Genomic DNA, 11189 nt, shown 5'->3' with positions numbered 1-11189 from the left:
TGCTGGACTCTTCACAGATTCAGACTTTCCTGCCACTCAAGACAGCAGAAACTATCTGGAGAAACTTGTTCCACGCAGCATTCGCTTTGATGTTGAAGTCGTCAGGAAAGTGACCGGCGATAGTTACTTGGAGACAATGAGAAAGGAGCTGTAGGGAAAGAGCGGAAAGAGGGAAAAAGTCCTGACGGTTTTTGTATCCAGATATGAAGAACTTAATATATATTAAAAAAAGCACCATACACAGAGAATAAACGGAGAAGTCCCACTGGGAAATGTGTACTGTAACCCCCCCCCCCCCAAAAAAACAAAAAAAACAAACCACAGGCACGGTATACGGTAATGACATTGAGAAAAACCTGCTTTTATCTCATTTTGTTCCAATAAACTCCCTTTATCTGCAGACCTGGAGCTGATATTTTGGGTGACTTTTCCCGGCTCACACTGAGCTGATGCTTTATGGCAATGCTAGTGAAGTCTGTTCTGCATTGACTCTCATTAGTTAAAGGGTCGGGTGTAACAGAGCGAGAACTCATACAAACGGCTGATAAACAGCTGCCTGAAAACATTTTATGGGGCAAAAACTAGAAGCCCCTTAAGATTAGTGAACATAGAAGTGTTGCTTTGTGATGTCGAACCATTGATTCACCACTAACCGCAGGATTTTATTAAATCGTGAGAAGATCTAGAGCGCCTCTGAAGAAAGCCTCATCTTTCCATAGCACGGAGATCAGCCGGAAACCGGCATTTAGAAATATACAAAATATACAAAAGAAGCAAGGGGCAGCCCGAGTCTGTAGCCAGAAGATTGCGTTCCAGTACTATCTGTTCAGTGGTGGAATATATAACATATATATCACACACACACACACACGCTATAACACTATATGGAAAATGCATGTGTAAGGAGAGGTCATGAGGTCTGAACGTTTGCTTTGCAGGATAGAGGGGGGTTGGGAGGGACCCAAATAACCCCATTTACATACCAAGTACAACAACCGTTACATTGTAGCACACCGGAGGCTACTATCACAAGAGCGCTGTACCCACCATGTAGTCGTCAGGCATGATATGACGTTTCATGTGCAGGTCCGTGAGACTCGCCATCGTTTCCTGAAGGTTGTCCCAGTTCTTGATGGCATCTCCTAGAGCTTTGATGAACTTTTCTCCAAGAGCAAAAAGATAAGGAGACTCTTTCTTGGCTTATATCACAGCCTTGGAAAATTAAGGCTTTTTGAGGGAATGACAGGAAAAGCCTGGAGAGAAGGGGTAAATGAGGAATATCATACTAATGCAGCGTCGGGTTCTCTATAGGGCAAAGTACAGAACCGGGAAGTTTCTACATGAGTGGACATGTTAAACTTTTAGTAGCCCATCACGAAGATGTATGTAGTCATTGGCCTAAATTGCTTCTTTACTGGCCATCACTGAAACATGATCTTAGGGGGGTTTACCCCAAAATCACAAAATGAATAATCATGATTATTAAAGATTAAACAAAAAACAGAAATACAAAAAAAGAAAAAACACCACAATCATCCCACCCTAAGGCAAAACATAGTTAAAATTTACAATGGTCGCCCCACCACAACTGCACAAAGTAATAAAAAATAAAATAAAAAAAATGACCTCTGAAAAGCCTCCGCTCCCAGTGAACCAGCCTCAGGTGCCATCTTCTCCCAGAGGGGAAGGATAAGAGCTTTCTCATCATCCGTCAGCTTCATCTTCAAGACGCTTTAAAATAAATAATTCAAAAAATTAAACACTTTTTTTATTTATTTGATGGATTTTTTTACTTGTAAACCTGCGAGGACAACGTCAAACCGTTCAGGTTATTTCAGAGGGTCAGTTATAAAGAGATCCCAATTAGAAATTCAGCTTCGTTATCTCACACATGAGTTAATTTCCACACCAGTGTCTTAATTGTGAGCCTGAATAGTTATATTTCTTAACCCTTTACATACTCACCCCTATCATTTCAGGGTTAAAAAAAATCCCAGGGTCTATTTACCTAAAGGAAAGGTATCGGTGTTTGCTGTACTGGTCCCTGAGAAGAAGTCAATAAATGAGCATTACTGACCCTTTTAACATATTATTATTATTATTATTATTTAAATTATTTGTTTAGTCTTTTTTATATAAAATCAGAGTTAATTGTGATATATATATATACACACACACACAGTATATATATATATATATACTAGAGAGAGAAGAATAGAAAAGTAATTAGCATTTAGCAGTGACTTGTTAAATATTATAAAAAAAAATAAATGTTGATGTAAATCCATTTTTTTTTGTCTAAATTCATTTTAAAGTAATATTTCAGAAATACGAAACTGCAAAAGATAGAGCAAAATAAAAGAGTTTTATTGGGTTTTTCTTTTACTTTACTGATAAGGTAGTAGATAAGTGAAACAGTCTCCCAGCAGAAATGGTAGTGGGTAATAAAGTGAGGGGATTAATTATGCATGGGATAGGCAGGTGGCTCCTGAATCTAAGACGAGACCAACGACTGATTAAGGTTTGAGTCTTTACAGCAGGAGAAACGGGCAACTAGACGGGGGCTGAATGGGGCCGATCTGCCGGCAATTTCTATGTGTAACAAAAAAGTTGTAAAAAAGATGGTAGGAGACAGAAGTGGCCACCTGAGTCTCTGGATACAAAATACTCCCACTTGTGTTTAAAATGTTGTGTTGTGCTACCAAATCTCACCAACTACTTTCCAGGGGTGTCCGGACAGAAAGAAAATGTCGACAGAAACGATATTTTATCCTCCCTGCAAAACCGACGGTTTTCTGTTACAGTTTAAACACATTAACTGAAATTCAGTTACACGCGTAACAAAAACTGACAGTTTACAATTCGAATAAAGTAACTGAACACAGGAATCCAAACCAGACCCACACTCAAAAGGGTTAATTTCCAAACATTACCATTCAAAAGTTTGGGGTTGCAAAAGGGTTTCTAGCCCTCAATTAGCCTTTTAAACTTAAACTTGGATCAGCAAACACAACGTGCCATTGGAACACAGGAGTGATGGGAGTGATAAAGGGCCATTGGGACACAGGAGTGATGGGAGTGATAAAGGGCCATTGGGACACAGGAGTGATGGGAGTGATAAAGGGCCATTGGGACACAGGAGTGATGGGAGTGATAAAGGGCCATTGGAACACAGGAGTGATGGGAGTGATAAAGGGCCATACTCAATCCCCAACTTCAACAACCAACATCTACCTGCCTGCTGCAGAATACAATTAGAGGGCAAAAGAGGCAAGTGTCAGCCTGAGTCTGTGGCCACATCATAATACTGCTGTTTGTGTTCTGAACGAGTGAATCCCCACGATTTCAACCCTTAAAATCCAGGCTAACTTTCAGATTTAGGTCCATCACATTCAACCCTTCTACTTATCATCTCTGCTTTTGATCCAAAAGAAGCCAAAATACCCCGAAAATTAAACATATTTTTTGGATTTGTAATCCCTATATATGTGTTTAATACCTCCGCTGATATATAAGGAATGGATTAAGTAACCATTTGGATCTAAGGCAGGTAATCCTAAATCCATATTTTAACAGATTTTCTAAGAAGAAGTTAATTAATGATCATGAATGTTTAACCCACCTGTGTCCCACCCGGCTCTCCCCTATAATTAGGGGGTAATTAGGGGGATGGTCAGTCTGGTGTTTGTCAGCTTCTGAACCAAGATCCAGTAGATCCCAGACCCACCAGCACCATGTCTCTGTCTGACAGCGAGAAAAGCGGACTTGAAGCTCTCTGGGTGAAGATTGCCCCGGAGGCCGATAACATTGGAGGGGAAGCTATGAACAGGTAACATATATATTAGAGATTAGTATGTGAGTGACCTTCTAGGACTCTGCTTTAGGGGCAAATTTATAAAATGTATTAATATATCTGAAGCTGTGGAAAAGATGGACTTGCTGGTACAGGGGGGGAGTATCGCATGCATAAGGTGTAGCACCTTCTGGATAATTACCCTGTAATCTTTTGTGTGGGTCAACGACATGAGAATTTAGTATTCAGAGGCTATAAAATCTATACGTATTTTGCTAATGCTATACAAACTAAATCTACTTAATCCTGTGATTTTTCTTGCTTGGGAGGGCTCGTGGGTGATTCTCCTACTTTGAGGTGTCTCAAGTCGCTTCATTTTGAAACATTTGTAACCTTCAATCTCCTAGCTTTCTAACAAGCCATCCAGAAGCCAAGACTCACTTCAGCCACTTTGACCTGACCCCCAAGTCTGCTGACCTCCTTAAGCATGGTGGGAAAATCATGAATGCCCTCGGAGATGCCATCAAGAACGCGGACAACCTTCCCACCAGCATGGCCAGTCTGACCGAGCTACACGTGGACAAACTGAAAGTAGAGCCGGGAAACTTCAAGGTAACGCCAGAAATCCCATACAGAGACCTATCCTGGCTCGTTAAACATTCTGTATCTTGAGACAAAGCCTATACAATTATCAAAGCTAAATTGACTTTCCTTTTTCCAGACTCTTGGTGGTCCTCCTAAGGGGGGGGGATTTTTAATATATCTGATGCTTTAGTTTAGCAGTTAAAGGTTGCCCAGCTGTTCTTCACTAACATGATTGTTTCTTCACAGCTGCTGTCTGAAGCCATCGAGACTGCCCTGGCTGCTCACTTTCCAGAGGACTTCACTGACGCCAACAAGGCTGCTTGGGGCAAATTACTGGAGAAGGTGTCTGCTGTCCTGTCAACCAAAGCCGCTTAAATAAAGACGGGATACAATCTATCTCTTCCTAACCGTGAGATGTCCATTGGGTGTTAATGTTCATTGGGTGTTAATGTTGTAATGAGATACTGGTCATCCAATAAAACAAATTTATTTATTTATTTTCTCCTCAAACTAGTCTGACTTCATCCTAACTAAGGTAGTGGCCTGAACATCATAAACCCATGCATGTTTTTGCTTGGAATGAAACTGCAAACGCTTATTGTGTTGACATGTACTAAAGAAAATTGGGCTACTAATGTGTGGGCCCCCCCACAATGCAATTTCAAATATCCAGCTGCCATTCTTTTTACTCATTTGCCTCCATAACGTACTGAAAATGTTTAATCTTTAATGTTTATGGCCTTCTACATGGGTAGGGTTGACCTGGCTCTGTGCGGCCAACCAACCGTGTCTTTATGGAGCTTTGTGCACCGGGGTGCTGGAACAGCGAAGGGCCTTCGCCGAACTGTTGCTATATCCAGTGAAGTGTAATATTTATTGCTACAGATTTTTAGGGGTGGTTATTACTAAAGCGCGCTTCAACTTTAGGTTACGGTACAGCTTCGGGGAAGGCCCTTTCCTGTGCCAGTGACCAGAGCGATGTGGATGCTCTTAAGAATTTTACTATTTTGTCAGATAAAATATGTCCACAATTAAGAACCTGCTTTTTGTTGACAATTACCTTCACCCCCCCCATCCTGGTTCTGGGTAATGGTCAACCATCACTATGCTATATGTATAATTATATATATATATATATATATATATATATATATATATATATTAAAACACACTAACGCTTGGGACATGCTGCATGCTCTGCTACAGAAATATGGTGCTGGTTGTCGGGGGGGCCCAATTTGCCTGCCACGTCTCTCCTAAATTGCAATCAAGCTGGCACTCTAAGCGTTGAGCAGAACCGTGAGAACTCTGCTGCTGATTACGGGCTTTGGACGCGCACCAATAAACTGACTCTTAAGCCAAAGAAATGGCTACATCCACGCTTTTTGTTGGCGGATGGGTCTTCTGTATGTTATTAGTTCTTCGCGCAAATATTCCATAGCTGGTACGAGGCCAAACTGGTGCTCTGTCGGTTACGGAGTCTAAATATATTCTCGCGCTGCCGTGAACAAGGAGAAGAAACCACGCTGTTTGCCCAGAACTTTGAAATGATTTCATTTTTAAGACAATTTTCTTTATTCTAAATGGATTTGGAGATTGGTAAAATACATTGAAAGCAAAGAACGTCGATGCGCGAGGACCGTGTATTCATACGTCAACATTCCAAGGGGTTATATTTAATGCTTCTGTCCCACCAAGAAGCCATGAAGTCAATGACTTACCTGCATTATATGCTTCGCTTGCCATCCTTGGTTGAGATGCCTCCCAGAGCGGCCTTCAGAGGCAAGGCTGAAACACAAAATACATGTAACCTCGCAGCAGCTGCAAGCGAGTCAATGTGAAGACAAAATAGAGTGTAATTCTGTGATAGTTTATATTGCTTAACCCCTTAAGGAGATCAGGCTGTCCCCAAACCAATTAAGGACAATGCATTGTGGGCCTGCGCATGTACGGGCTTTGTCGTGAAGGGGTTGATAATACACTCACATATAAAAAGTGTTAGTACTTCTGCCCTAACCCTTAACCCTAACTTCTGACCCTAACCGCCTATCCTAACTCTTTAATCCCCAAACCCAACCCTAATCCCTAATGCTCTGACCCTAACCCTCTAACCCTAACCCAGCATTAAAGATGACTGTGGGCACTTTAAGGCCAGCCATATGTTTTTATGCTTATGTAGCGTGCGGCTGGGCACATCATGCGGGTATGGGGCAATGTCGGCATTAGCCCAGTGTGCCAGATATCCAGTCCAGGCTTATCCCCATTTTACACATTTTGACACGGACTAGCTACTGCACGGTTTTAAACTAAATAAATGTATCCCACAGCTTGGCTGGCCCTGTATAATGTATAGTTAAATCAGTGTGGTTTCTTCCATTGAATTATACATTATACAGGGCCAGCCCAGCCCTTCTAGCTGAAAAAAACTTGTGGCCCTTTATAATGAATAGCCAAGCAAGGGAGTTAACGCCACAACTCTGCTTCCAACACTCCCTTTAGTGAATGAACCCCCCCATGGTTTGTAAACATTAGGAATATTATTGATACGTTGTTAAACCCGCTGGATCACCTTGTCGTCCAATAAGGATTCGGCTGCTTTACATCAGTTGAAATGACAGCGGAAACAAATATACAGACAAATCAGGATATTTGGCTGAACCAAAATCCAGTTTTTATTTTATTCCAGCAAGTAAGTTTGTAATCAGGTCAAACGATCCCAGGGAAGTTTAACTCTCTCCTATAATAAGGGGCAATTAGAGGATGGTCAGTCTGGTGATTGTCAGCTTCTGAGCCAAGATCAAGTAGATCCAAGACCCACCAGCACCATGTCTCTGTCTGACAGCGAGAAAAGCGGGCTTGAAGTTCTCTGGGTGAAGATTGCCCCGGAGGCCGATAACATTGGAGGGGAAGCCGTGAACAGGTAAGATGGATGGAGGGATGGGGGGGGTTGAATTTGTCTCCATTGTGTAGTGTATTTTATTGTGTATTGAATTGGTACATAAACTGATACAAAGTATTCTATATGTGTAATTAAGCTACATTTGCAATACTTTTTGGGCTGATTTAAACTTGGTGCGCTTATCTGCAACCAAAGTAATAGTGTAGGGGTTATTTAGACTTCTCATGCATGTAAACATGTGCCTGGGGCAAATCTTATTGCCCTAATGTAATGAGGATTGGGGGGTGTTTTTTTTATTTTTAATTAAATCCATATATTTGCACCCCCCCCCCATTACTAAACTCCTAGAAACAAAATCCTAATTTGAGTAATCCATGATCCTTCCAGCCGTGCCTTTCCAGTTTAATGCCAGATGCTCAGTATCAATTTCCTTAAAATGAGCAGTCTTTTAATCTTGATCGTTATTCCTAAAACATTTATTCAAACCTCTTTAATACTGCTTTCTTTTGTGGAAAGATTACTCTTGCATCATATGTGGTTTGGTGGATAACCACTAACTCTTCCTTCTGGCTTTCTAACAAGTTGCCCAGAAGCCAAGACTCGCTTCACCCGCTTTGACCTGACCCCTAAATCTGCCGACCTCCTTAAGCACGGTGGGAAAATCATGAATGCCCTTGGAGATGCCATCAAGAACGCGGACAACCTTCCCACCAGCATGGCCGGCCTGACCGAGCTACACGTGGACAAACTGAAAGTAGAGCCGGGAAACTTCAAGGTAAGCATATTCTTAAAAGAAGCCCCCTACAGCCATCATTCACCCCCAGCTCAATATAGATTCAGATCTACAGACGCGCATCAATAGAATCCAAACTCATCGCTATGCCTGCCCAATGCAAGTGAAGACAAAGCCCTTCATAAACGTGCCAGTTATTATGCCCAGAGGATGCCATGTCAATAAGCTGTGTATTCAAGACCTTTACAGCCCTTGCAGTATTTGAGCACCCAAACCCCTATTCCTTTTAAGAGCCCCAGATGGATTTTAAATCATCCAGCAGTGAAGGTTAATCTGGTGCTGGATTCTATTGTCAACCATAGAAGTTCGATATATAAACAGCCTTCTATTAAAATTCATCCCTCATTGGTCTGGTGGCCCCAACAAGATCCTCTAACCAATCTCCCGGATCTCGATTGGGTTTTTTTTTTTTTTTCTCCATGAGCCCCTATGGTCGGTCCTTCCTGAGTCTGCTCGAAAATATGGTAGTTCTGCAAATGTGTATTGTATGTAGTTAGACTTGCTCCAGATAATAAAGGTTTAATGTATTTACCACTTGTGACATATGCCCATTTATTTCTTTCCTTCATTGTAATCCAGTTATTAGATTTGCCAAATTTGAGCTTAAATTCTCATTAACTCTCCCCATTCTGCTGGCTTGGGTTTGATACATTTGGGATTAGGAAGTACTCGAGCAGTGGATGTCGCATAGCGTTTGCTGTACTGTCGCTCATATAGTGATTCCAATTCTTGCCACAACTTTGCTGCAGTTTCTCTTTAATGGGTTCTCCTTTCCTCTACAGCTGCTGTCTGAAGCCATCGAGACTGCCCTGGCTGCTCGCTTTCCAGAGGACTTCACTGACGCCAACAAGGCTGCTTGGGGCAAATTACTGGAGAAGGTGTCTGCTGTCCTGTCAACCAAAGCCGGTTAAATGTGAACAGTCTGACAAACATTGTTTTAAAAAAAAAAAGTCATTTATAGCCAGTAAAAAATCCTTGGTGCTATGTAATCGCTGGTCTGGATCTGCTGTCTGCTATTCAATAAATGGCTTTCCCATTCTTGCATGCGTTAGTTAATGCAACAGTTAGCACGGTTAAGCCAAGTGAGCTGGATTGGTGCGGGACCACAACTGGTCAACTTTTCCAACTTTCTGGGTAGCTATTTCTTGTAAAGGTTGGTTGGCAGGCCTGTTCTTGGGGTTGTTTTTGTTGCTGGAAGACACTTACTTGGCTGCTTTACTGATTTTTTTTTTTTTTTTCAGCCGGTTGTGTGCAGATTTCTAAATCCACCACCACAGACCGGAGTATAAATTTCCTATACCAAGAATAGTCCTTGTGTATAACGGTTCGCCATCGTCCCTGGGAGCCCAACCGCATGGTCTTCTAGGGCCCTAAGATACCTTGTCGAGACCTTAGGTGGTTAAAGGGATTGCTTAACACAGGTTTGGCCTACAAGGTGGCAAATGACAGCCAACTAATAACTAGACAATATTTAAATGTCTGCAAATATATTGGTAAATGTTTAATGCCTGTTACCTGCTCACATAATATCAGGGAAATGTGGTGGAGATGTTTATTGGCTTCCCTAACACAAGGAGCCATTCCTCCTACTTTATTTGTGTAGGACCATCATATTCTGTTGATCATAATGTACAGATATCTGCAGGGGTCAAAAACCCAAGGTTTGCCCTCACTAACATACAGGAGCCACTGCTGCCCATAAAACAGCCTGCCCGTGCCACAGCTGGTCCTAATACAGCCTCCCCGTGCCACCGCTGGTCCTAATACAGCCTGCCTGTGCCACTGCTGCACCTGCCTGTCCCATTTCTGCTCCTAAACACTTACTTCATTCATCCACCCATTCAGTCTCCCTCACTCCCTTACCAATGGAGGTCTCTGAAGCGACAGACCTTCCGCTAGTGACTACTCTTGTTCTGCGTGTCTGATGATGTCATACCCTGGTGCTCTGCACAGGTGGAGAAATTGGTGCTGAGTTTGGTCCTCAACTCGCTGCAACTTTCCTTAAAACTCATGGTTTGATGAATAACCCCCAATGACAGCCGTCCTGAGAGCTACTGGCATGACCCATGGGCCCTTCTATGCCAATATTCTGTTTTTACAGCAAAAGAAAGCAGCTTCCACGTGACCTCTTTGTGATATTTTGAAGCAGAACGCTGTCGTATGACATCATAGCCTGGCATTCCGCAAGAATACATTGCAAGGTGGTGAGGTAAGTGACGGCTCCTACCGCCGGACCCAACTCCAGCCACAAAGCCCAACTAAGGTGTCCTATTTTGGACACGTGAAATATTTACAGTAGAGAGAATGTAACCAGCATTGTGAGTTCCAAGGCGGATATTGAAACAAAAGAAACATATAATAAAAAAAAAACATTTTAAATAAACCTTTAAGAAAAATTAAATTAAATTTAACGTATTAAAATTTGTTTTCAATCACATGGCTCTATATGAGCCCAATCTACCAGAAAACACCCTGACTCCCATTGTTCTTCTTTCTTGTAAACAATAGGATGTCTCAGTCTTAATCACCCAGAGGGAATCTCTGACTCAAAGTCTTTAAAGAAAGGATTTCATTGGATAAGCAGGAGATCTTAGCATTGCTATACAATCAGCTGTGCAGTGTTTGAGCTTAAAAAGTAACCCATAATATCACATGACTGACAACAATGACTGATAGATAAGTGGAACAGCCGCCCAGCAGATGTGGTAGCGGTTAATGCAGTTTGTGTATTTAAACATGCATGGGATAGACATATGGCTCCTGAATCTAAGACGAGGACCGATTAAGATTTGAGTCTTTACGGCAGGAAAAACTGGCAGACTAGATATTAAACAAGACCAAATATAAGTTAGAATTTTTGTTTAATATATTAAAATAATTTACATTAACACCTGGACATAAAATCATTGCGAGGCAATGAACTCGGCCAACGCTTCTCACATGTCTCACTTCTGCGCATGCAGCTTCATCGTTAGTCTCTCAGATAATTACAGTCACCTGAGTGTTTTTGAAGATAATCTTAAAAAGCTGCAAAGCTTGAGGGTCCACGAGCGGTGGGCACCATGGACTAAGGGAATGGGGAGTAATCATTGATATTATTGGACAAGCTCTCAATCTCC

General features: G+C 41.9%; 1 protein-coding gene across 1 annotated transcript; it reads left to right on the top strand.

Moving 5' to 3' along the window:
* Positions 1-3734: 3734 nt before the first annotated feature.
* LOC149281664 (hemoglobin subunit alpha-3-like) lies at positions 3735-4753 on the top strand. The gene is made up of 3 exons (XM_089499098.1): positions 3735-3829; positions 4201-4405; positions 4625-4753. Exons 1-3 carry the CDS (start codon positions 3735-3737, stop codon positions 4751-4753), a joined length of 429 nt encoding a protein of 142 aa, XP_089355224.1.
* Positions 4754-11189: the final 6436 nt, after the last annotated feature.

This window comes from Sceloporus occidentalis, unplaced genomic scaffold, assembly GCF_023333645.1.
Source record: "Sceloporus occidentalis isolate IW3139 unplaced genomic scaffold, rSceOcc1.0.p SCAF_129, whole genome shotgun sequence".
NCBI classification, from domain to species: domain Eukaryota; kingdom Metazoa; phylum Chordata; class Lepidosauria; order Squamata; family Phrynosomatidae; genus Sceloporus; species Sceloporus occidentalis.
The sequence above is the reverse complement of the archived record's forward strand: the minus strand, read 5'-3'. Positions and strand labels throughout refer to the sequence as shown.

Excerpts from the sequence above, each read along its gene's own strand:
- LOC149281664 (XM_089499098.1), top strand. The coding sequence starts at position 3,735 with ATGTCTCTGTCTGACAGCGAGAAAAGCGGACTTGAAGCTCTCTGGGTG. Across the intron at positions 3,830-4,200 it reads GGAGGGGAAGCTATGAACAG|CTTTCTAACAAGCCATCCAG; the intron begins GTAACATATATA and ends TCAATCTCCTAG. Across the intron at positions 4,406-4,624 it reads TAGAGCCGGGAAACTTCAAG|CTGCTGTCTGAAGCCATCGA; the intron begins GTAACGCCAGAA and ends GTTTCTTCACAG.